At 52.3% G+C, this 26,161-nt stretch overlaps 1 protein-coding gene and 1 pseudogene across 1 annotated transcript; one reads left to right on the top strand and one right to left on the bottom strand.

The window, feature by feature from the left end:
• Nucleotides 1-3,568: 3,568 nt before the first annotated feature.
• On the bottom strand, nt 3,569-26,123 carry LOC136612944 (surfeit locus protein 4-like). The gene is made up of 6 exons (XM_066593714.1): nt 25,996-26,123; nt 9,576-9,762; nt 9,420-9,496; nt 5,441-5,484; nt 5,108-5,294; nt 3,569-4,336 (listed from the first exon to the last, which is right to left on the bottom strand). The coding sequence occupies exons 1-6, from the start codon at nt 26,041-26,043 to the stop codon at nt 4,070-4,072; spliced, it is 810 nt and encodes a 269-aa protein (XP_066449811.1). The 5' UTR covers nt 26,044-26,123; the 3' UTR covers nt 3,569-4,069.
• On the top strand, nt 5,661-6,957 carry LOC136613169 (phosphoglycerate kinase-like; annotated as a pseudogene).
• Nucleotides 26,124-26,161: the final 38 nt, after the last annotated feature.

Genomic DNA, 26,161 nt, shown 5'->3' with positions numbered 1-26,161 from the left:
CGGCCGCTGCGGGGACACTGATGGCAGCAGCGTCTGCAGGAGCCGGAAGGGGGGCGGCCGCTGCGGGGACACTGATGGCAGCAGCGTCTGCAGGAGACGGAAGGGGGACGGCCGCTGCGGGGACACTGATGGCAGCAGCGTCTGCAGGAGACGGAAGGGGGACGGCCGCTGCGGGGACACTGATGGCAGCAGCGTCTCCAGGAGCCGGAAGGGGGACGGCCGCTGCGGGGACACTGATGGCAGCAGCGTCTCCAGGAGCCGGAAGGGGGACGGCCGCTGCGGGGACACTGATGGCAGCAGCGTCTCCAGGAGCCGGAAGGGGGACGGCCGCTGCGGGGACACTGATGGCAGCAGCGTCTCCAGGAGCCGGAAGGGGGACGGCCTCTGCGGGGACACTGATGGCAGCAGCGTCTGCAGGGGACGGCCGCTGCGGGGACACTGATGGCAGCAGCGTCTGCAGGGGGCGGCCGCTGCGGGGACACTGATGGCAGCAGCGTCTGCAGGGGGCGGCCGCTGCGGGGACACTGATGGCAGCAGCGTCTGCAGGGGGCGGCCGCTGCGGGGACACTGATGGCAGCAGCGTCTGCAGGGGGCGGCCGCTGCGGGGACACTGATGGCAGCAGCGTCTGCAGGCGACGGAAGGGGGACGGCCGCTGCGGGGACACTGATGGCAGCAGCGTCTGCAGGGGACGGAAGGGGGACGGCCGCTGCGGGGACACTGATGGCAGCAGCGTCTGCAGGGGACGGAAGGGGGACGGCCGCTGCGGGGACACTGATGGCAGCAGCGTCTGCAGGGGACGGAAGGGGGACGGCCGCTGCGGGGACACTGATGGCAGCAGCGTCTGCAGGGGACGGAAGGGGGACGGCCGCTGCGGGGACACTGATGGCAGCAGCGTCTGCAGGGGACGGAAGGGGGACGGCCGCTGCGGGGACACTGATGGCAGCAGCGTCTGCAGGAGCCGGAAGGGGGACGGCCGCTGCGGGGACACTGATGGCAGCAGCGTCTGCAGGAGAGGGAAGGGGGACGGCCGCTGCGGGGACACTGATGGCAGCAGCGTCTCCAGGAGAGGGAAGGGGGACGGCCGCTGCGGGGACACTGATGGCAGCAGCGTCTCCAGGAGCCGGAAGGGGGACGGCCGCTGCGGGGACACTGATGGCAGCAGCGTCTCCAGGAGCCGGAAGGGGGACGGCCGCTGCGGGGACACTGATGGCAGCAGCGTCTCCAGGAGCCGGAAGGGGGACGGCCGCTGCGGGGACACTGATGGCAGCAGCGTCTCCAGGAGCCGGAAGGGGGACGGCCTCTGCGGGGACACTGATGGCAGCAGCGTCTGCAGGAGATGAAGGGGGACGGCCGCTGCGGGGACACTGATGGCAGCAGCGTCTGCAGGGGACGGAAGGGGGACGGCGGCTGCGGGGACACTGATGGCAGCAGCGTCTGCAGGGGACGGAAGGGGGACGGCCGCTGCGGGGACACTGATGGCAGCAGCGTCTGCAGGGGACGGAAGGGGGACGGCCGCTGCGGGGACACTGATGGCAGCAGCGTCTGCAGGGGACGGAAGGGGGACGGCCGCTGCGGGGACACTGATGGCAGCAGCGTCTGCAGGGGACGGAAGGGGGACGGCCGCTGCGGGGACACTGATGGCAGCAGCGTCTGCAGGGGACGGAAGGGGGACGGCCGCTGCGGGGACACTGATGGCAGCAGCGTCTGCAGGGGACGGAAGGGGGACGGCCGCTGCGGGGACACTGATGGCAGCAGCGTCTGCAGGGGACGGAAGGGGGACGGCCGCTGCGGGGACACTGATGGCAGCAGCGTCTGCAGGGGACGGAAGGGGGACGGCCGCTGCGGGGACACTGATGGCAGCAGCGTCTGCAGGGGACGGAAGGGGGACGGCCGCTGCGGGGACACTGATGGCAGCAGCGTCTGCAGGGGACGGAAGGGGGACGGCCGCTGCGGGGACACTGATGGCAGCAGCGTCTGCAGGGGACGGAAGGGGGACGGCGGCTGCGGGGACACTGATGGCAGCAGCGTCTGCAGGGGACGGAAGGGGGACGGCCGCTGCGGGGACACTGATGGCAGCAGCGTCTGCAGGGGACGGAAGGGGGACGGCCGCTGCGGGGACACTGATGGCAGCAGCGTCTGCAGGGGACGGAAGGGGGACGGCCGCTGCGGGGACACTGATGGCAGCAGCGTCTGCAGGGGACGGAAGGGGGACGGCCGCTGCGGGGACACTGATGGCAGCAGCGTCTGCAGGGGACGGAAGGGGGACGGCCGCTGCGGGGACACTGATGGCAGCAGCGTCTGCAGGGGACGGAAGGGGGACGGCCGCTGCGGGGACACTGATGGCAGCAGCGTCTGCAGGGGACGGAAGGGGGACGGCCGCTGCGGGGACACTGATGGCAGCAGCGTCTGCAGGGGACGGAAGGGGGACGGCCGCTGCGGGGACACTGATGGCAGCAGCGTCTGCAGGGGACGGAAGGGGGACGGCCGCTGCGGGGACACTGATGGCAGCAGCGTCTGCAGGAGACGGAAGGGGGACGGCTGATCATATTGATGGCAGTTAGGTGGCCATGTGGAACCTCGAGCCGAGCAGCATCCCTACAAGCCGGCTGAACGGTTCCGACTCACTCATTACCGCCGCCGCAGTGTAGCGATCCGCTGACTTCTCCCCCACATCTGGATGCACTCCGTACACCTATCAGCAGCAGCACGGGATCAGGGGAGGAGTCAGATGGCTTCAGCGCAGCATTGGAACCGTCCGGCCGGGTGCTGCTTAGATAGAACATAGAGGGGGGCAGCATTTGTTGGGAGCATCAGAGACTGCCACAAAACTTATGTGGGCATTAGAGATTGGCACTATGGGTAAATCTGAGGTTGGGGTCCTTTAGGGGCATTTATGGCAGGCAGTATGAGCATATAAAAGAGGTTGGTGTCTGTGGCAAGCACTATTGGGGCAACAGAGGCCTTGAGGCCTGGGTCCTCCAGGGCCATCTGTGACATTCTACTACTCCAGGGGCCACTGAGGGATGCGGTATTACTCCAGGGGCCACTGAGGGATGCGGTATTACTCCAGGGGCCACTGAGGGATGCGGTATTACTCCAGGGGCCACTGGAACAAGAGAGGTAAAATCATGTGATAAGCTACCCACCCCGACTGCACCCACTCTTTGGTAGGGGTGGCCACGATTGCTGAAAAGTTTGGTAAACACTGGACTAGAGCAAGACAGGTAACTGAAGATTAGTCCAGCAGCGGGGATCCTGGACACTGTAGGGGGAGCTCATAAATGAGTTTACATCAGATGTCTGTACAATTTTGTACACGTCCCTCTTGCAGAAAAAAACTGCAACTTATCTGCATTTTATGCCACCCTACCCACTGTTGTAGAAAAAAATAATAAGGTGGGACTTGGCAGAAGGGGGCGGGACTTGGCAGAAGGGGGCGGGGCGCTGCCGGTCAAACTCACTAATTTCCGCCAGAAGCTAGCATTCCTTCTAGCACAGGTGGTGGCGGTCTTGTATGTAGATTACTGACGTTGGCGCTTTATATACAAGGTCACAAGAGGTCGCGGATCATCACTCTGAAAATAGTCATTTATTAAAAAACATTTATACAAATATTCTCATTACAATAAAATGTTCCTGTTTGTGTCGTTTCGACTCGTTATTGGAGTTTGATTACATTTTCCAGTGATGTTGAGGGGCGCGGGGCGCCCGACTGCAGATGGTATTCATGCAGGTAGTGATTACTGGAGGAATGATGGGGTGCCAGGCCTGTAGCGGGCATTTGATCTCCTTGAACAGGTGGCATATAATAAGTAGTGTAAAATATGCCAGTGTGGGCAAATCTCAGTAATGTATGGAATCGGTGCCCATCACCGTCATCGCTAGCTCATGAAAGGAAACCCCTTCCATGTTATTTTGAAGAATTGCAATAGATTCTAAGTGCCCTCACTGATTGGAATATTCTGCGCCAACCTCCTGCTCTAAAACAGAATATTCCTGTCAGATGGCATACTGCTATTGGTTGTAATATGAGAGTCAGCATATAAATGGCGTCCGTGTCATGGCCAATCACCACTTCTTCTTGTGCTCATCCATGGAGACTCCGCCAGGGCCCAGCGCCACGACCAGCAGCAGCCCTCCCATGACAGACAGTGTCTGGAAGAAGTCGTACTTGAGGAAGTCATGCATGGCGCGGTAGGAGGGCACAGCCCAAAAGGCGTTCTGTAGCACATTGATGATCAATAGCCACAGGACCAGAGTCAGGGCTGCCACCTTGGTCTTAAAGCCAATGGCAACCAAGATGATGAGAGTCAGGCCAAAGAAGTCTTGGAAAATCTGGAGAGGAGACAAAGACAAGGATTATATAGAGCTGCATGTTCCCCCTCTACATCCAACAAAACCGCACATATCAGCGTCCACCTATATGCAGCACCCACCTACCACCAATACACTGCACATACAGCGCCCACCTACCACTAATACACTGCACATACAGCGCCCACCTCCTCCAACCACCAATATAGCGCCCACCTCCAACCAATACACCGCACATACAGCACCCACCTATATCCAGCACTCCCGTCCAACCAATACACCGCACATACAGTGCCCACTTCCTCCAGCCACCAATACTCTGCATATACAGTGCCTACCCATATCCAGCAACTACCAATACACCACATATGCAGTGCCCACCCATATGCAGCACTCACCTACCACCAATACACAGTGCCCGCTACCTTATCCTCCCACCAGTGCTCTATGTATACAGTACCAGCCTTCTACCCAAAATACATTATCCATTTAATACCCATATTGTGCCAACAAACTATACACCCCGCAATCTTCTCCATCCATCAACACATTGAGCGTCCATCTCCCAGTCACCCATCAACCATCTCTATCCTTCAGTGCCCTGCACATCCAGCTCCATATATTGGCACTCATGAACTGTGTGCCCAGTGTTTTGGGTAACCCCACAAAGGCATTAATCTACATCTACTGCTCCACCACATCCACACAGACTCTACCACAGGTGAAGTATCTACACCCCTCAAAATCATGTGCCTCTACCCCTCGCAGCCCCCCCTCCCCCCCATTACTCACTGTGAAGGGGCTGGCATTGAAGTGCAGGAGGGTCATGAACATGAGGATGAGCAGCACGCGGCCTCCCAGCTGCATGTACTGCCGTGGGGAGGTGTGCCCTACACTGGGCACCCCAGCAAACATGCTCTTGCCTTCAGAGTGGGATTCAGCCAGCAGCAGCAGGAGACCCCCGCCGACAGCCATGTTCCTGCACAAGAGGTAAAATGTGATGGACTTAAAAAATAAAGAGACACTGCAGTAACTGCAATCCACCAAAAGGTGGCAGTCCTGACTCAGTGTGAGGGGAGTCAGACAACAACCCCTCTAAGAGCTGCAGACAACCCTCCTACTGACCTCATGAGGAACTTCGCGTCCCAGATGATGTTATACACGATGGTCTAAAAGAGGAAGAAAATAACCATTAGACGGGCTGAGTATAAAACACTGTATAACAACCTAATATACGGCGTTCCGAATTCCTCATCATTTAGGAGGTCTGCTTGCTGTCACTGAATGGAAACATTCCCTCTTTTATACCCAGGCCTTTTTCCTTCTCACAGGGTCTGCTGATACAATGTGGAGTGGATACAGTTCCTCAGCCACAACATTAGAAATACTAGTGACGGTCAGCCCCTTGGCGTGCCCTACGGGTGAGGACTGTCCTGTAGCTGTGAGACTCCACACAAAGAATGGGTGCACTTCAATGTTTCCAGGAAAAATAACCAGATTACTAACAACCAGAGGATTAAGACCGCTCTCCCTAGTATCCAGCACTGCTTAGACCATGGTAAAAAAAAAACCAGTCGTTCTAATGAGCCACCTTGGCAGGCCAGATGGCGTTCCAATGCCCGATAAGTAGTCTTTGGCACCAGTAGCTGAGGAACTGAAGTGTCTTTAGAAACAGATCTATTGTTCCTGAAGGAGTTGTGGGACCAGAAGTCAAAGCGAAGTGTGCAGATCCAGCCCCTGGGTCAATCATTCTTCTGGAGAACGTGAGATTCCATGAGGAAGAAGAGGGAAAGGGTAAAGATGCTGCTGGAAATAAGACCAAGGCAGATCCTGCTCAGGTAGAAGCTTTCAGGGCATCTCTGTCCAAACCTGGAGAGGTCTATGCCAATTATGCTTTTGGGACTGCCCACACAGATGGTAGGAGTTAATCGGCCCCAGAGAGCTGCTGGATTCTTAATGAAGAAAGAACTTGATTACTTTGCCAAGGCTTTGGAGAACCCAGAGAGACCATTCCTTGCCATGCTTTAAGGGGTCAAGGACAAGATCGAGCTCATCAATAACATGTGGGATAAAGTTAATTAAATAATTGGTGGAGGAAAGTATTCAACAAGATGGATATTGGCACATCATTGTATGATGAAGAGGACCTAATGGCTAAAGCTGAGAAGAATGGTGGAAGGATCACCCTGCCTGTAGACTTCACTACTGCAGACAAGTTTGAGGAGAATGCAAATACTGGACATGCCAGCAGGATGGACGGGTCTTGATTGTGGGCCGGAAAGCTTGTTGTGGAAGCTGTGGGAAGAGCCAAGCAGATCACATGGAACGGTCCAGTCGGTGTATTTGAGTGGGACAAGTTTGCTAAAGGAACTAAAGCAGTTATGGACAAGGTTGTGGAAGTCACAGCGAACGCCGCCATAACCATCATTGGTGGAGGAGACAGAGCAACCTGCTGTGCAAAATGGGGCACTGAAGACAAAGTCAGTCCTGTGAGCACTGGAGGTGCTAGCCTGGAGCTTCCTGAACTACACCAAAAAAACCAAAAACACATACTAGTGACCTCTTTTCAGGACAGGTCATCACTATCAGATTGGGGAAGGTTGACTCATAGCACCCCAACCAATCACCTGTTTGAAGAATGAGCATCTTCATTGTATCAGGCACAGCGCCGTACATTTTATAGTGGTGGTACCTGGTATAGCACCTTAATCCCATTCACTTCTATGGTACTGAACTGCTTTTGGGCCATGTGACTGACGAATGTGCCGTCACAGGCCCGAGAAGAGGCCGAAGCGCTCTGATGAGCAGCGCAGCCCGTTCAAACAGGGATCGCCTCCCACATAGATGGGATATTGATGAGCTATCCCAAGAACAGACAATCAATATTTTCTTGTTAAAGAGCCTCTTAAAGGGTGCATTGGTATTAGTGTATCTTGACGCCACCAGAAACTCCTGATGTAGTCAAGACTGACCGGGAGTTGACGCCCTTGTACCTGATTGACTGCACATCTCTTAGCCTTGTAGGTCCTGTAAGGCCACTACCGGGGGAACGGACTGGCAGCGGTGAGCGAGGGAGCAGAGAGTCATCAGCGGTGGGGCCGGCCGGCACAGACCTGACAGGCGGGTGCTGGGAGAAAGGACTGAAGCAGCGGCCGGAGCGGACTGGCAGCGGTGAGCGTGGGAGCGCCGCTGAGGGAGCCGAGAGGCGGCGAAGGGGGTCGGCCGGCACGGAGGTGACATACAGGTACATTCATGTGTGGCAGCACTGCAGCCTTAAGCTGACTGTTGGTGGTGGTCATAGGCGTACATTATAAGATGCTAATGATGCCATGTTACAGCAGTAACATGGCAGCATTTACAGCTCACAATGTATGCCTAAGACCACCACAAAACCCTCAGCCTAAGGCTGCAGTGCTGCCACACAAATCAATGCGCACACTGTACTGCTAGGACCTTCCAGACTTGACCCTATCAGGAGCTAGGGATGTGAGAGGGGGGTTCCTACTGTCAAACCCCTAGCTTCCGGTGGCGTCAAAATACACTAATACCGGGTGCATTCACACGTGGCAGATTTTGGTGAGGATCCACAGCAGATTTTACCCTTCCAATTGAAGATGCCATTTGTTTTTCAGTGGATTGTACAGGTAATTGGTCACACTGATGATGGAAATATATCTGAAATGATTCATCTTAGTCAGATTTATTTTACATGACAAAAACCTGGCATTATAATGGTGTGAAGACTTTTTATATTCACTGTAGGTACTAAATCCTGCAAGGCTTGAACGCACGCCCCCACACCAGACCTACCATTCTGGAGATACTTTGACCACGCCGTCTAGATATCGCCGTGACTCGGATTCTTATACTTCCCCATTTCCCTGCTTCCAACAACAACTTCCAGACCTGACTGATAACTTTCTGCCTAATAAGCACGACCCCTGAGAGGCGCTACTGCACAGATCATAACTACTGTGATGACCATCAGTCACTCAACTCTGGCAACAAGCTTCGACGTAGAAGGGGGATCTTGGGAGGGGAACATGGTTCAGGGGTTCTCCATGAGAACATTTTAAGTCACCTCTCCAGGCACCGCTCACATTCTGCAGCAGGGGCATCACTAGATTTGGGCATTCAGGGCTTAAGCCTCAAGTATTTAGCCCAGTGCCCCAGATTATCTAAGTAGAGGCACTATTGCCAAGAGGGCATCTATACTGCATGGAGGCCACTTTTATTAACTACCAGTACTAAGGAACATCAGTACTGATTGGGGCCGCTATTGCAAACTAAGTGCTGCAAAGTTAATTGACAAGTGGTGGCTGGAAGAAATTATCATGGAGGTCTGGGCCAGATGGAAAAGATGTGAGAAGTCAAGGCTCCAGTCAGAGAGGACATCGCATGTGTTCACTGGATTTAATGGTAATATAATCACTTATACGGCCTGCACAGGGTATGTAGCACTGTATGATGGTAATATCAGCCTTTCAACAGAGGTTTTTATTTAGCAGCAATACGAAGTCTTCGTCCAGTATTTAGAGCTAATGATGTAGCGGTCATAATAATGGTTTCGTTCAATATCAGTATCATGGATTTCTTTACTGTATGATGTAATGTTTGGTCTTGGTCTGGTAGCAGCAATGTTACGTGGTAACAAATTATTTTTTGGAGGTTCAGGGGGCTCAACTTATGTCTTGGGGCTCACGCCGCTGATCTTTTAAGACCCTAACAACGCCCTTGTTCTGCAGCTTCCATGCTGAGCACAGATTACATTAGATCTATAGGATGCTCAACATTCAGCTGATGGAGCTGCAGTAATTCCTTTCCCCCACTAGGTGGCAGTGTCGTCCTGTACAGTGTATTTGTATCCTAGCACAGGAGTCTTCTACTGCAGTGGGAGGGACTAAAGCCTCACGTCGTGAACAGTCACTCGCACGCTGACCCGCAAGATGCCCAGCGGCAATCATGCCAAGTTAGCATGGGGTAGTACGAGCGTGATATGCCAGGGAGTGGGGTGGGGGCGCTGCTCTAGTATGGATGCATCACAGGACAATAACAATTAATAGCATTAACACATTGCAGCCTGGACAGCTCTAGATCTGCTCACCTGCAGACAGATGATGATGAAGAGGCCGAGGCAGGCGTACGGGACAAACTTCCTCGCCAGGACCAGGACGCAGCCAACTAAACACAGACAGACAGCGTTATCAGAGGAGGTAGTGGGATGGGGGGGCTCGGGTACAGACGGTCTAGGGGGGCTCACCCAGCTGTCCAATCATGTTAGTAAGCACAAACAGAGAGGCCAGGAAGACCCCGCAGCTCCACGACCCGTTGATGTAATCCCGCTGATCATTCCACTGCAGCCACATGCGCAGGCTGTCCTCCAGGAAGGTGCTGATCAGACAGAGGCGCGCCACGTGGGGCAGGTAGCGCTTCGTGAGGCGAAGGAACTGCAAACAGAAAACGGGGAGAGTGTGAGTTCTGCAGCACAGGAAACCTAATCAGCAACTCTGTAGTTCTCCAGCATGACCACAAGGGGGAAGCAGAAAAGCTCAGCTAAGAGCACACTAGGCAGTTGGATGCAGTCTATTGCTCCCTGTTATCAGCTATTCAGGCTGGCTTTAGCTTCCTGCAGTACAATGACTGCTTGGATGTACCCCCGGTGACTACTTGATGTCCCAGATTTCCTGTCTATATACGTGACGGATCTCAGGCAGGAGACATCTGCACTAAGTAAGCCATGTGCAAATAGCAAGCGTTTATCGTAATCTTGTGTGCCTACAGATTCCTGAATGCCAGGAAGCGGTGCCAGCCGGGCATATCTATATTTGCAGGTTATGTTACTACAACCTGGCAGACGCTATGCAAATATGAACAGGAGATGGAAGACTGAATGAAGCCCCAAGCACTGATCCCAGTGACCACAGCTGCAATAGTTTGGGGGTCTCACATGAGTACCCCAACAACCCAACCATTGGTCTGCACATTTACTAGGATGCCGCCTATTAGGAGCCGCAGCGCGCCTCATATCTCAATGCATACAACACTATATTGGCTTACCAACCCCGATCTGCCCAAGACCAAACCTGATCATACTGTGCTGTACAGTATGCAGTAACACTGACTTGGCACTTGGTGGCGCTGCTGTGCTCCAAATACAGACCATTATATTACAGCTAATATGTGCATTACATAAAGGGCAGCGGAGCTGTATATAGTCTAGTACACTACGGATGGCATGATGCCCGATCCCTGGACCCATCTATGCTGTGTGATGGTTCCCATTGAAGTCATGGGGAAATACTTGCGATCCTTTCCTGAACCACAATTTCACAGAAGTGATTCCTTTTTTGTAAATCAAAATCGATTTGCATCACTGTGAAAAACGCATGTTGGCAAATACGATATCGGGCAGTGTGTCTCTATAAGTAATGTATGTACACAGTGACTCCACCAGCAGAATAGTGAGTGCAGCTCTGGAGTATAATACAGGATGTAACTCAGGATCAGTACAGGATAAGTAATGTATATACACAGTGACTCCACCAGCAGAATAGTGAGTGCAGCTCTGGAGTATAATACAGGATGTAACTCAGGCTCAGTACAGGATAAGTAATGTATATACACAGTGACTCCACCAGCAGAATAGTGAGTGCAGCTCTGGAGTATAATACAGGATGTAACTCAGGATCAGTACAGGATAAGTAATGTATGTACACAGTGACTCCACCAGCAGAATAGTGAGTGCAGCTCTGGAGTATAATACAGGATGTGACTCTGGATCAGTACAGGATAAGTAATGTATGTATACAGTGACTCCACCAGCAGAATAGTGAGTGCAGCTCTGGAGTATAATACAGGATGTAACTCAGGATCAATACAGGATAAGTAATGTATGTACACAGTGACTCCACCAGCTGAATAGTGAGTGCAGCTCTGCAGTATAATACAGGATGTAACTCAGGATCAGTACAGGATAAGTAATGTATGTACACAGTGACTCCACCAGCAGAATAGTGAGTGCAGCTCTGGGGTATAATACAGGATGTAACTCAGGATCAGTACAGGATAAGTAATGTATGTACACAGTGACTCCACCAGCAGAATAGTGAGTGCAGCTCTGGAGTATAATACAGGATGTGACTCTGGATCAGTACAGGATAAGTAATGTATGTATACAGTGACTCCACCAGCAGAATAGTGAGTGCATCTCTGGAGAAGGGTGTGTGCTGGTGAGCTCTGCTGAGATCCAGAGGGTGTGGTCGCCTAAGGCACAGCTCCAGAGTTTTGGCCCAGCAAGGCGTGCAGTTTCTGGGGCTTCCAGGAGCAATGGAGCCCCTGACCTCCTCTCTCCGGCTTCGGTCGGGGGGAGGGAGGGCTGAATCCCAGGAGGGGAAGAAAGCCAGTCGGGGCAGCAGCAATGTCACCCCGACACCCCGGGTGGATACGGAGTCCAGGAGGACCAGAAGCCAGGCTAAAGAAAAGCAGGTCAGTGCCAAAAGGGAGCCTGTGAGTTGGGGCGAATGCCAAAAGGGAGAGTCTGTGGAGGAGCTGGCATCCCGCATTGCCACCCACATGCGGGACTATGAAGAGGCCGGGAGGGAGCTTGTAAAACAGCGTAGAGAGCTCCAGGCTGCCCGCTGTGACATGGAGCGAGCCCCCCGTGGCAAGAAAGTGCCAATAAGCCAGAAAATTAAAGCTTGTGAAGAAGCAATAGAAATGTACGAGGAGGAAAGGGAGAGAATCCTGAGGACCAGCGGTCCCTTCCGTGAAAAGTTGCTTAATGACAGGCGGTTCTCCCAGATGGCAGCCAGGAGCCCTGGCAGCAGGAAAACTGGGGGGAAATACCAGCACAGCAGCTCAGAGGAATCAGAAGCTTTGGGGGGGCAGGCGGCATGTTCTGCTGAGCAGCAGTCCTCGCTGCAACCGGGAACGGGCACCAGCATCCCGGCGGAGCAGGTTTGCCTGCCCTCATCATCAGATGGCAGTGATCCAGATGGCAGTGACTATGAGAGCAGCAGCAGCGGACAAGGGGCGCTGTTGCTGCAGCAGATCATGCTGCAGGAGTCCCCTGCAAGAATGCAGGCAATGCACTTCGGTGATGAACTACCACCAGAAACAGCAGCGGGGGGGAAAAAAGACCAAGAAAAAGAAGAATCAAGCTTACATCCAGGAGAGGTTCGTTTACGTAACCAAGCAGCCTGGCCTGGCTGCAAAGTCAGGCCAGGGAGCTAGCCCTGGGCTCCTAGACCCGGCCTCTGTTGTGAGTCTGGTGCAGGGGACCAGGGAAGAGAGGGTTAATGCGACCCAAAACTCCAAGCCCGCTTGTGCCAGTAGTGGGACTGGAGGAGTTAAGGAGGCAGAAAAGGTTAAAATGAAGGGTCGTGGCCAGACCGGAGGCGCTGGCGCTGTTGGTCGCAACCCAGTGGGAGGGGGAGGCGATTCGGCGCCAGGTACCATCAAAAAAGATGACGGCTTGGCTGTCCCCCCTGTGTCCCTGAAGTGTCTGTCGGGCGCTGAGGGGAAGCAGTGGGTGGTGGTCGGGTCGGTCAATCCTCCCACCCATCCCGGATGTCCCGCTGCAGATCCCAGTGTCGCTGGTGTGGGCGGAGCTTCAGCAACAAAAAATCCATCTAAATTACGCACAGCGGACACGGGTTTGCAGCCTCAGTCGGCTGGTGAGGTCGGGGACTTGCCCTCTGGCAAAAAGCTAAGTAAGCAGAAGACAGGTCCTGGTCAGGAGAAGGGTGTAAAGAGTGTGAATGTGAGTACCCCTGTTGCTGCTGTTGTTTCTATACCCCCAAATGTCCCCAAACCCCCAGGTTTACCGCCTGCTGAACAAGCAGGTACAGTTTCAGTAGATGGTCGGGGGGTGGGACAGGATCCAGTTGGCCCTCCAGCGGCGACAACATCTGGCAGAAGTTATGCCAGTGTCGCCGCTGGGGGGAGGGGAGAGGCGTCCTCCTTGTCTTTGGGCTCCGGGGACGGTGTCTTACAGCGGCGTCTCCTGGAGGCTTTGAGGAGAGGGGAGAGCTCAATGACTGTAGGAGGTAGAGTTGTGGACTTGTCTCTTTGGGTAGAGAGACATGGACTTGGAGCCTTCCGAGAGCAAAGGGGGGAGACCGTATGGTCCCTGCCGACAATCGGGCAGGACGTTGGCCGTAGGAACGTGGCTCGTCTTCAGTGGAGAGGCAGTGATGCATGCCCATCGAGGGGCAAAGTGGTTGAGCTTCTGCTGAGGATGAGTTTTAGGGCGCAGGACATCTATGCCCTTATCCACCCCTACGGCTCGTCTGAGTTCGACATCAGCTTTGCTCGCCCAGAGGGCCTCGAGCTCTTCTGGGGGAACTATGAGCTGATGAAGGACGAGCCCGGCTGGCGTGGTTTTACTGCGCAAGTGGTAACCCGCCAGACTGGAGTGAAGAGAGTGACCGTTTTGACCCGTAATGAGTCACTCTCTTGTTATGACATCATGACTTGGCTCAGTCGCTACGGTGAGGTAGTGGATATGCCGCAAAAAAACAGAGATGAGCACGGCATCTGGTCCGGAGCCTGGACATTCATGGTAAAACTAAAGCGTTCAGGGAACTCGGTGGCCCACATACCATCTGCGGCTTTCCTCGGTAGGGATCGCATTCTGGCCTTCTACCAGGGGCAACCGAAGCTCTGTCACAAGTGCGGCGACCCCACACATTTGAGTGCCGCCTGTAATGTCATCAAGTGCGCTCTGTGTGGCGAGGTAGGTCATCTTGCGGCATCTTGTGCGGAGATTAGGTGTCACCTGTGTGGTGACCTCGGTCACCCATTCAGCCGCTGTCCACGCTCTTTCGCCAATGCGGTCATGGCCCCAACGGAGGAGAGCCATGAGGTTGCCTCTGCAGGGGAAGGGACCAGCAGAGGCGGAGGAGTCCAGGAGCCTGTGAAGAACAAACATGTTGGGGCTGCTGCACTAAGGCGCCAAGAGAAACGCAGAAAGAGCAGAGAACTGGTGGAGACCCAGGTGGCAGGTGGGTCAATGCTGGCACCTGTTCTGGATGCGACTCGTGTGGCTGAGGCTCCAGGGGAGGGCGAGTTGGATGAGGAGGTCAGAAGGATCCAGAGGGAGGAGGCTGCCAATTCTTCAGATTCCTCCCACTATGAAAGTGTGGATGAGGATGGCAAGGAGTGGCGACAGAAAAAGCGAAAGCAGGGCACCAGGGAAAAAAAGAAAACCATGCGGGAAAAAAGAACTTCCCCTATACTGGCCCAGGTGCAGGAAGGTAAACCAAACTCGCCTCTTGTTGAGCTCTCCAACAGGTTCCAAGCTCTCTCCTCTTCAGAGGAGGAGGTGGAGGGTGAGGATCCTGGGGCAAGTGTGCGGCCTACAGGGGGCGCCGAGTCTTCTTCTTGTGAGCGTACAGTAACCTCCAAGGGGAGGGCTGGCCCGGGGCCCGGTGACAAGGACGACGAGGTTGAGGAGCCCCTTGCCATGGACCTTTCGGTGTCAAAAAAACGTGGCAAGGGGTCTTCCTCAGACCCTGAAGTGAAAAGGGGTGGGAAGAAGAAAGCCATTTAACTCAATCATCAAAGATGGCGGCACCCACTCCGTTGACTCTGGCATCAATTAACGTTGCCAGCATTAAGTCAGATATGGCGAGATTTGCGGCCTTTGATTTTCTCGGCCGTGTTGAAGCCGACATTTTGTTTTTGCAAGAGACCAGGCTGCCAAATTTAGCAGCCATACATAAAGCAAAGAGGGAGTGGAGGTCAGGCCCTTCCTACTGGTCTCTTGCGGCCGAGCCATATAGCGGAGTGGCGGTACTTTTTACCGCAGCGGTTGAATGCCGACGGGTTATTGAGTTAGAAATAGGGAGGTGCCTGATCCTGGATGTTCTCATGAAGGGACAAGAGCTTCGGCTAATCAACATCTACGGTCCCCAAACCAAGCGGGACCGCAAAGATCTCTTTATGAGGATCAAGCCGTACCTTTTTACCAGTCGGCAGGTGATCTTTGGGGGTGACTTTAACGCAGTCACGAGGACCCGTGACAGGGGAGGCTCCCTAGGCAAGCTGACTTATGATAGCGTCGCGCTTAATAGCATAGCTAGCGAAGCTCGCCTGGTGGATGTCCACATCCGGCACACCCCAGGCCACGCGGGTTTCACCTATTATAGAGGCGAGTGCAGGTCTAGAATAGATAGGTTTTATTTGAAGGAGGAAGCCATCTCTTCACCAGTGTCCGTTGTTGAGGTGGAATTCTCCGACCACTGTCTGATTTTGTTTTCCCTGAATGTTGCAGAGACCCCCCGGATGGGTAGAGGCTTATGGAGGCTGAATTCATCACTCCTGGAGGAAGCGGAGATAAGACAGTCCTTTGAGGATTTTCTGCAGAGCCAGGTACCATTACTGGATCTTTGTAGCAGTAAGTCAGAGTGGTGGGAGATGTTCAAGATCAGGGCTGCGAGGTTCTTCCGCCAGCTCTCTAGCCTCAGGAGCCTGAGTAAGTACCGTCTTTATCAGGGCCTGAGGAGGAAACTCGAGCATCTCGTCTCGACTGGAGGTAGCCGCGAGGAGATCTCCAGAGTGAAGTCTTTGCTCAAAGGGTGTCAGTATAATAGGCACGCATCTTTGGTTTTTGAGAGGGACTTCGGGAAGTACCACTCGCCCGACCCTTACAGAAACTGCAAGATGTCAGTGAATCGTAAAGTTGTCACTGGACTGATCGACGGTACGGGATCTCTGAACAGGTCCAGATCAGGGATTCTGGAAGTCATCAGATCCTTCTACTCGCACCTTTTGAGAAAGAGGGATCTAGATCGAGATGTGATGTCGGCTTTCCTGGCTGAAGCTGTTCCTGAGCCAGGGGATGACATCTCCCTTAATGTTTTGACAGAGGAGATCAACATAGAGGAAGTTAAACTGGCGATTGATGGGCTTGCGCTCAAAAAATCGCCAGGACCGGATGGCTTAACATCCGAGTATTATAAAAGCTTTAAGGACCTCTTGAGTCCCCTCTTGACTGAGGTTTTTAATGAGTGTCTTTCCTCGGACACTCTCCCAAAGTCAATGAGGAGGTCGGCTTTGATCCTTCTGTCAAAGGGTAAAGACTCGAGCCGTATTGAGAACTGGCGTCCCATAGCGCTTCTCAATACGGACAGGAAGGTTCTGGCAAAAGTGCTGTTTAATCGGCTGGTCAAGTTTGCGCCCCGGCTCCTCTCGGGCGCCCAGCATTGCTCTGTTCCAGGCCGTAGCACCTTTAGTGCTGTTCTAGGTGTCAGGGAGGCAGTGGAGCAGGGTAGGGCTGGTCACTGGGAGGGGTACCTGCTGTCCTTGGATCAGGCCAAAGCGTTTGATCGGGTTAATCACGAGTACCTCTGGTCTGTTCTTCTGAGATATGGCCTGCCAGTGGGGTTTGTCAATTGGCTCAGGACATTGTACGCGGGGGCTGAGACTTTCCCGCTAGTGAACGGTTGGGTCGGTCACCCATTTGAGGTTGGGTCTGGCGTCCGTCAGGGTTGTCCTCTGAGCCCCTTGCTGTACGTGTTTGCCATTGATCCCTTCCTTAGGAGGATTGATGGTGGGCCTATGGCGGGGGTCGGGATGGATCGGACGGTGCCGGAAGCCACCCTCAGGGTGGCAGCGTACGCTGATGACGTCACCGTCTTTGTGTCCTCGAGGGGGGAGGCAGAGTACGTGATGTCAGAGGTGGATCGCTACTCGGAAGCATCCGGGTCCGGCATCAATTGGGATAAGTGCGAAAGTCTCTGGTTAGGAAGGGGAGATCCTACATTTGGTCTCCCGGACACCCTTCCAGTGCCCCAGGACTCGGCTAAAGTTCTCGGCATCAAATTTGGCCGGGGAGATTACCCCATGCAAAATTGGGTGGTCAGGCTCGATGGTGCCACTCAGAAGGTGGCCCAGTGGAAGGGTTGGTCTTTGACCCTTCGGGAAAGGGTTAACCTGATCAAAACATACCTGCTCCCTTTATTCATCTACCTGGGCAGCGTATGCATTTTGCCAGAGCCTCTCTGGACTCGGGTCTACAACCTGTTCTTCCTAATGTTGTGGGGGAACAGGTTGAACCTAATTAGGAGAGATGTCACGTACCGCACGAGGAGATTAGGGGGGTTATCTATGGTCAACCCCGTGGTGTTTCTCGTAAACACGTTTGTTAAGATCAATATAGGCAACCTCTGGCAAGAGAGGGCTCCTCCGTGGGTATTCTCCTGTTGGGGATGGCTTCGGCCTTTCTTCCAGGAATGGGAGACTGGAGGGCGAGTGAAGGATCTTCGCACGCCGCACGGGCATCTTCCGGCTTACGCTACCGTGGTTCTGAAGATGATACGTCGGTGGGGTCTGGGGATGTGGGAGATCAGAACTCTGTCGAGGAAACTCCTCGATGAGAGGGTTCTGTTGACCCATTTCCAGAAGCCCCTGGCGTTCAAGGACTGCCCAAGTCGGGACCTGGAGGGAGGGTTACGTTTATTGAATTCTGACAGGATCCCCTTGAAGTTTTGGGACTTGACTTGGCGCTGTTTCCACGGGAGACTGTATGTAAGGGGCAACTTGAAGAGCAGGCCGCTGGTGGATAGGGGTTGTCCCCGCCAGGAGTGCAGCGATGTGCTGGAAAGCATGGAGCATTTCCTGCTTCAGTGTCCCTTTAATACAGAGGTGTACAATCGGGTGGGAGCCTCCATTGGTTGGCCCAGGTTGGCACGCCTCTCGTATGCGGAATGGGTCTATGGGGCATTCGGGGACCTTGGTGGCAGGGACCGGTGCACTTTATTCTTAGTCAGCCTAGTGGTCAGGTTTCACATTTGGAATGCACGGTGTTTAGTCTCGACGGAAGAGAAAATCCTCCCCGTGGATGAGGTGAATAGGAACATCCTGGGTGACCTGGTGAAGGTGCGCTCTTTGGATTATGAGAGGTTGGGCACGACTAAGGCCTCTCTCCTATGGAGAGGGTTTGTATTTCGTTAGGGACAGTCTTCTTATTGTTAGGGTCTTTGTAGGGACAGAATAGGGAGAGGTAGGGACAGTTTCTCTGGGGGTAAGTTTTAGGGAAGGAGTAGGGACATTGTAGGGACAGATTAACTATAGGGATAGTTTTTTCTCTACCTGGTCGGTGCCCGGCTTATCATATCCTGTCCTTGTGGAGGGCTGAGTGTGCCACTAGTAGAGTTTTTGTTTTCGGTCAAAGATGAAGTATGTACGGCTGCAGGTAACTGAACCTTAGGCTTTCGGGTATTAATATGTAGTGTTGGTTTGTAGGTATGTAATATAAGATATGTTTTGTTTTGTATATAGGGTTAGGGGTTATAGATAGGTTGGGTGGGGGCTTATTGGGGGGGGGGGGGGATTTATGCCTCAGCCGTAGCTTGACACGTCCCGGACAATGAACATTGGGCACGGACTGTTGGTGCGGGCGTGGCCCTCAGGCTGCGGCGGGCAAGGCGTGTAATGCGGTGCAGCTTGGCCCGTCCTGGACAGAAACATTGGGCACGGACTTGGGATGCAGGCGTGGCCCCCAGGCTGCACTGTATGGGTGGAGTGCTGGGTGTGTGGTGGCGGGGAATTAGCTAAGGATAGTTGGGATAATTGAATTAATTTTAGTTTTGTGTGCATTTATATATTTAAAAAAAAAAAAAAAATTAAAAAAAAAAATTATAAAAAAAAAAAAAAAAAAAAAAAAAATTATACAGAATGATGGTTTAAGTTAAAAAAAAAAAAAAAAAAAAAGCAGTTATATTGATAAGATTTATTATGTGTTTTTTCCCCCTCATTTATGTGCTGTTTATTTTGGTTTCTTCTTAGCTTATTTTAATTTGGACCGAAGCAGGTCTGGATTAGGTCAGACTGGATCCCTTGAGTTAGGTTGGTAAATATAGCTTTATTTTGTCTGCTCCCCCAAACCCTTAGTTTAGTATCCCGTTTTTTCATGTTTTCTTCAGTTTCAGATTCTATAGGTTGTGATGGTTTGGATGGTGTGTAGTGTGTGTGCGGTATTTTTAGCCTGACCAGAAGGACCGTTTAGTTATAATTTAAGGACAAGTTTCGTTGACCGAGAGCCGGACTTTTGTATTTCGTATTAACAATTTGTATTTGGTTATTGTCTCTGTGAGCCGTGAGGCCGGTCTGTTTTGTTGCTGTTATGTTTTTTAATTTTATAATAAAAAAGATCTACAGGATGTAACTCAGGATCAGTACAGGATAAGTGATGTATGTACACAGTGACTCCACCAGCAGAATAGTGAGTGCAGCTCTGCAGTATAATACAGGATGTAACTCAGGATCAGTACAGGATAAGTAATGTATGTACACAGTGACTCCACCAGCAGAATAGTGAGTGCAGCTCTGGGGTATAATACAGGATGTAACTCAGGATCAATACAGGATAAGTAATGTATGTACACAGTGACTCCACCAGCAGAATAGTGAGTGCAGCTCTGGGGTATAATACAGGATGTAACTCAGGATCAATACAGGATAAGTAATGTATGTACACAGTGACTCCACTAGCAGAATAGTGAGTGCAGCTCTGGAGTATAATACAGGATGTAACTCAGGCTCAGTACAGGATAAGTAATGTATGTACACAGTGACTCCACCAGCAGAATAGTGAGTGCAGCTCTGGAGTATAATACAGGATGTAACTCAGGATCAGTACAGGATAAGTAATGTATGTACACAGTGACTCCACCAGCAGAATAGTGAGTGCAGCTCTGGAGTATAATACAGGATGTAACTCAGGCTCAGTACAGGATAAGTAATGTATGTACACAGTGACTCCACCAGCAGAATAGTGAGTGCAGCTCTGGAGTATAATACAGGATGTAACTCAGGATCAATACAGGATAAGTAAAGTATGTACAGAGTGACTACCAGCAGCAGAATAGTGAGTGCAGCTCTGGAGTATAAGACAGGATCAGTACAGGGTAGGTAAAGTGGACAAAGACTGATTAGAATTTGAACCATTCTTCTGATTTGGGAAGAAATCCACCCGTAATTGTAGTGGAGGGCCATAACAAGACCAATTACATGTGAGCGTCATGCCACTTGTATCTTCCTGGCAGAGCAGCAAGTGGGATGTGAATGATAATTACTTATTCTACTGGGATTGACAGAATGAATGCAAGTCATGGAGGACGGGCGGCACGTTGCAAGGCACTACAGATCAGATACACCACTGTTGGTCTAGAGACCGGCATGTATCCCCTTCCCAGCTACATGTAGCACCGGCCGAGGACAGAGGTGCTGCCATCTCTTCCGCTACTTCATGTTGATTGAGTCTATTACGGATGCACGACTTCTCCTGCTACAACTCATGCGCCCTCTAGTGGGCATTATGTCCACAATACGTGTAGGGCGCGGCATGGGCGGTGAAAGTGGGGCCGGCGGGGGGCAGATATGTGTGAGCTGTCGCGGGAATGGCCGGTACATGTGTGTATGGGGAGACGTGTGGGCGTGGGAAATCTGTGAAGGAGCTAATCGGCAGCTGTGGGCGTGACCTGGGCATTACCTGTAGCTCAGCTCGGCCAACCCATGTCTTTCGGTGGAGACATACTACACTAATACCGTAATAGTGGCCCCTCTTGTGTATCTCCATTCCAGTAGAAGCAGCCCATAACTCATAGTACAGGCTGACGCCACGCTGCTCTCTGCATACACGAAATTCTCCCCTCTAAGTACTTTGAGTGCAAGAGACACAGAGAAGTCGGGGTATATGGAGAGCGGTGCATTGTCAGCCTGCGTGCTTCTACTGCTTGTAGTGGAAGCTTAGTGAGCAGGGTTCTAGTGAGCAGGGTTCCCGCAAGTGCCAGCAGGGGGTGCAACAGCAGATCCGCAGTCTGAAGCACCAGTGGTCACACCACCGCCTACGGGAGCGTTCTCCAATAGATTACATCAGATGCATGGCTGATGTACCGGCACCAGCGCTCTGCAGCCCGCACAACCGTTAAACTGACTTTCCTGCAGACTTTGGAAGCCTCTTTCTACAGCACCCATTACCACGCACAATTGTATAACTGATTTTCCAATTGAGGCAAAATTCTGAATGGTGGAGCCCTGAGCTGGTGAATTAATCGTCCAGCCATACTTGCAGGTCATAGGAAAGCATATATAGCAATAGTTTTGCCCTCATTAAGGTAAAAGCTGTCTGAACCTGAAATGCATAGAACTGAAAAAAAGGCACCACATTTGCATCTACTCTCTGATCCCCCTAGTGGCTGTAGGGTGAAAGGAAAATCTATGACCGGCAAGGATGAGCGGCACTTCTGAGGCACCCTGTGATCTGGTTTACACAGGAGGTAGGGGGGGTTTCCCACCAATGTAATGATCATGTGCCCATAAATAAATACTAAATGTACCAGTTAACACAACTTTCGCCCAATTTCTCAATCACGCAGCTTGCCCTGCTATAACGATAACCATCCCATGACAGGTCCTCTACAACAAGGCAGGGCCTCTAATGTGGACAGTGCATTTAGGTTATAAGGGTCCTCAGGTAAGCTGATCACAGATCGTCCCACTCCTGGGACCCCTAGAGATCAGCTGTAATTTGTGTGGGAACTTGGCAGCAAGTATTGAATTAACCTGCAGCACCCCCACAGGAGCAATGAAGCATTACACAGTTACCGTTCAACACCATGGTCTGTCAGTATAATGCCTACATGTGGTAAGGGTCCTGAATGGGATACCCCCCCCTTTATTACATCAAAATTCCAGATAACCCCTCAGAATGCCAATGAGTGACCAGGTGACAGAAAAGGCAGAGTAATAAGAGTTAATATGGCAGACAATGGTAGATATCTGAGAAGTCCAGGAATTCAATTGCTACAGTCAAACTATTAATGACCACGTCTGTAAGTATGTGAGTGAGTCTCATAGCTTGGCTCCCTGGTGACATCATAGCCCCTCCCCCTGGTGCCATCATAGCTCCCTCCCGTGGCGCCATTATGGCAGGTCCTAACACACTAAGAATGCAACCAAGCCGTTATTATGTCAGACAGAACGCAGCGGTCCTGACAGGAGACACCGACATACTGTCACCAAAGAGATCCAGCGGGCTGAAGGACCTGTGGTGATGTCACTGCTGTGGAAGGAGCCATTCTGGAGTTTGATAGTACTGTATACTAGATAAGCCAACAGTAAGTACCAGCAACTGTGATGATGTCACCATCATGTGATCACCTGTGTGGGTGGAGTCAGGGATCACATGACCAGGGGCTCATCACTGTATTCCAGGAGCTGTATGTGTCATGTGTGCAGTCAGTATAAATGTAGTAGAACTGCTAGTGTCTGTCTAATGTGCTGTGCATGTAATGTGTATAGTCAGCATGGATGTATGTCATATAGCACAGATGTTTGTTACATGTCATGTAGCAGAGCTGAGTTTGCAACATGCGCATGTGTACTGTGGCACAGCTGTGTCTGTCACGTGCATATAATGTAGCAGAGCTGCGTTTGTACCATGCGCATGTCATGTACAAAAGCTGTGTTTGTGACATGCAAGTCATGTAGCAGAGCCGAGTTTGCAACATGCGCATGTGTACTGTGGCACAGCTGTGTCTGTCACGTGCATATAATGTAGCAGAGCTGCGTTTGTACCATGCGCATGTCATGTACCAAAGCTGTGTTTGTGACATGCAAGTCATGTAGCAGAGCCGAGTTTGCAACATGCGCATGTGTACTGTGGCACAGTTGTCTGTCACGTGCATATAATATAGCAAAGCTGTGTTTGTACCATGCGCATGTCATGTACCAAAGCTCTGTTTGTAGCACCCATGTCATGTAGTAGAGCTGAGTTTGTACCATGTGCATGTACTGTGGCACAGCTGTATCTGTCACGTGCATATAATGTAGCAGAACTGTTTGTACCATGTGCATGTCATGTCTGTCAGGTGCATATCATGTACCAAAGCTGTGTCTGTGACGGGCGTGTCAAGTAGCAGAGCTGTGTCTCAGGCGCATGACATGTAGCACAGCTGTGTTGGTCTGTCACACGCCCATGTACCACAGCTGTGTGACATGCATGTAGCAAGGCTGTGTGGCGCACAGTGCCACCAGAAAACACTGCTACTATAAATTCCTAATAATTACTAGTAATAATAATAATAATAATAATCTTTATTTGTATGGCGCCAACTTATTCCGCAGCGCTTTCAGGCATGGATAAATGCAAAACAATACAACAATTACAATGTGAGATACATTGGGTTAGACACAAATGGGTTGAGGGTGGTAAGTTTACATGAAGACTGAAGGAAGGACGATCCTGTCCATGTACTCCACCGGGGCATATGGAGGCCATACATGTTCAAAGCAAACAGTGCTTCTACTCTGAAGGTCCCATGGCAAAGGCATAGCTATGGCAGAGCCAACTTACAATGGGGTCCACCCCGTGTGAGGGATCACCGGGCAAACAACACAACTATACCGGCATCCGTGGGAGGCAAATAGAGCTGAAACATATGGAAGAGTACCACTGTACGACCGGTAGGCTGCTACCAGCGCCACGGACAGGAGGTCAGCGTCCTGACATGGACGGCATTATGACGTCACTGCATCGCCCTGCTGCACGGGACCAGACGACGACTCTGCAAACTAAACGATTTACCGTAGGACCCCTCACACGGGGCGCGGAGGCACCTGACAGATGTCCCCATGGGTCCTTCCTCTGCCTTCACACAGGAGGATCATTATTTAGTAAGTGGAGCGCACCAGAGATCACTCTGGCCACCATCCTCCCTTCCGAGTAAACAGGCAGTCGTTCCTAGATGAGTAACTGCCTGTTCACACGGGCCGACCGTTGTGCACTTTTTATGCAGACAGAAACCGAACAAACAGCGATAAGCAAACGAACCATTTCTCGTTATTGAGTCGGGGCTAAATGATTATCGGCATAGAAGTTACTGCTTCGAGTCGCTGACGGAGCGCCGTTGCTTTTGAAGCGGAACGAAGAGTGCAATTACTGCAAGGGCGCATTAATACTATTTAGGACGCATTGAGGGGGCGCTACTACTGTCAAAAACATGACTGTCAGCGACACAATGGTGGGCATTATTACTACGCGGGGGCACCAGAGGGGCACTAGAGCTGTGCGGTGCACTGAGAAGAGCCCCGTTATTGCATACTGCACTGTTGCCATCTGGCACTACTGTTTTCAGGGTTGCTATCTGAGTGGCACTTTTGTGGGTGGGGGGTAATTACATAAGTGTTGACAACATGATTTGGGGGCGCCGCATCACAGCTGGTCCAGTAACAGAGGCAGATAAGGCCTTGACAGACATACATTTGGGGGGCAGCAGATGGATGGAGAGTTTGGGACGTTTGGGAAAACGTTGGTAGGGTGCTGAAGAGTGAGGAGCCAGAGGCCCAATGCACACGGGCATATTAGCATTACGGAGTCCAGAGCGGGCGTCCGCCCCCCGGGCTCCGCAGCAAATACTGCCCCTAACATGCTATGGCAAAGCGCTTCTTCCTGCACACGAGTGGAAATCAATTGAGGAAAAGTCGCAGCGTGCTGTAATTAAATGCGGTGTCCGCACACATGGAAGTTAATGGAAGCTGTTCGGCCCTTCCGCAATTAACATTGCGTAGGAAAATCTGTAATGCGCATGTCTGACAGTGAGCCGTCAGAAGCATACGCAGCACAGATAGAGACGACCACAGGTACGCGGGGTCACCGGGCGGCCACAGGCTTGGAGTCTACACATCAGAGTCCACATCTGGAATCTGACCCGGTTGCGTGCAGCCAGGCAAACATGTCTGTTGTTGCAAACTTTGTAGAAACAAGTCAAGGCTGGGAGGAGTCATCATGGAGGTCTGGTCTGGATGGAAAAGTAAAGGACTCCAGTCAGAAGATGCCACCTGTAATCAGTGGATATAGCTATACTGTAATCACTTCTATGGCCTGCTGAGCATCTACCGCTATATGGTCACTGTACGGGGAATACAGATCTTACAACCTCCAGGACTCGGAGGAGCTTCTGCAGTTGTAAACATGTATCACCCGGGCAGCGCCCCTCTGCGCTGAACTCCTAACTACGCCACCGGCCGAGGGTCATGATTGGCTGACAAGTAACGCTACGCCGGACGATTGTTGACTGGCAACCAACTGAAACATTGTTACACTAATCGACATCAGAGGACGGAGGTTCACTTAATTTAGCTTGTAAATGGCAGACGAGGCGGCCGCGGTTAGCTGCATCAGCCCTCGCACTATGTCCGCCACCGCCGGTGACAATGGCGCAGGGACACGATAAGACTGATCATCGGGTCACAACTGTACAGACATTATGTCTAACAGAGGAGGCCTGACGGCCATATCAGTGCTAGGCTAAGTGTGACCAGCGGATACTCTGACTCATGTGGAACTACAACTCCCATAGTGCCTCATAACTCTGCCTCAGGAAGCAACTGGTTGCTTAATAACTAGTGACACCACTTTGCCTGTAGCTAGGCGGTAATTACCTCCACTGGGGTCATTAGGCAGCTAATGACTTGTCCCAATTAATTACTCTCCCCCCATGACTACATGGTTTCTTCCAAGCAGCACGCATATCTAACGGACCATACCAACAGCTGCTGCAGGTAGGAGAACCTGGGCTGTACCATGTCATTAGAAGAAGGCTCTGCTGACCATTGGGTGATACCACCGCACTGGCCCGAGGGGACTGCAGTAGGGATCCCTGCAGGGTAGTTACCTGGTCAGCCAGCTCCTCCGCGCCTGCCATCACACCAGCGGGCGCCATCTCCTCCTCTGCCGCCACCCAGTGAGCCCGTCCGTCAAGCAATCAGGTAGGACGCTAGTTGTAGGGGGCGTGGTCCAGCTGCCCGGCGTCATATCTAAAGGCCCGCTGCTATTGGTGG

The sequence above is a fragment of the Eleutherodactylus coqui genome, chromosome 2 (genome assembly GCF_035609145.1).
Source record: "Eleutherodactylus coqui strain aEleCoq1 chromosome 2, aEleCoq1.hap1, whole genome shotgun sequence".
NCBI lineage: Eukaryota > Metazoa > Chordata > Amphibia > Anura > Eleutherodactylidae > Eleutherodactylus > Eleutherodactylus coqui.
Note: the sequence above shows the minus strand (reverse complement) of the source record. Positions and strands in the feature narration are given on the sequence as shown.

Excerpts from the sequence above, each read along its gene's own strand:
- LOC136612944 (XM_066593714.1), bottom strand. The coding sequence starts at position 26,043 with ATGGCGCCCGCTGGTGTGATGGCAGGCGCGGAGGAGCTGGCTGACCAG. Across the intron at positions 9,763-25,995 it reads CGGAGGAGCTGGCTGACCAG|TTCCTTCGCCTCACGAAGCG; the intron begins GTAACTACCCTG and ends TTCTGTTTGCAG. Across the intron at positions 5,295-5,440 it reads GACGCGAAGTTCCTCATGAG|GAACATGGCTGTCGGCGGGG; the intron begins GTCAGTAGGAGG and ends CCTCTTGTGCAG.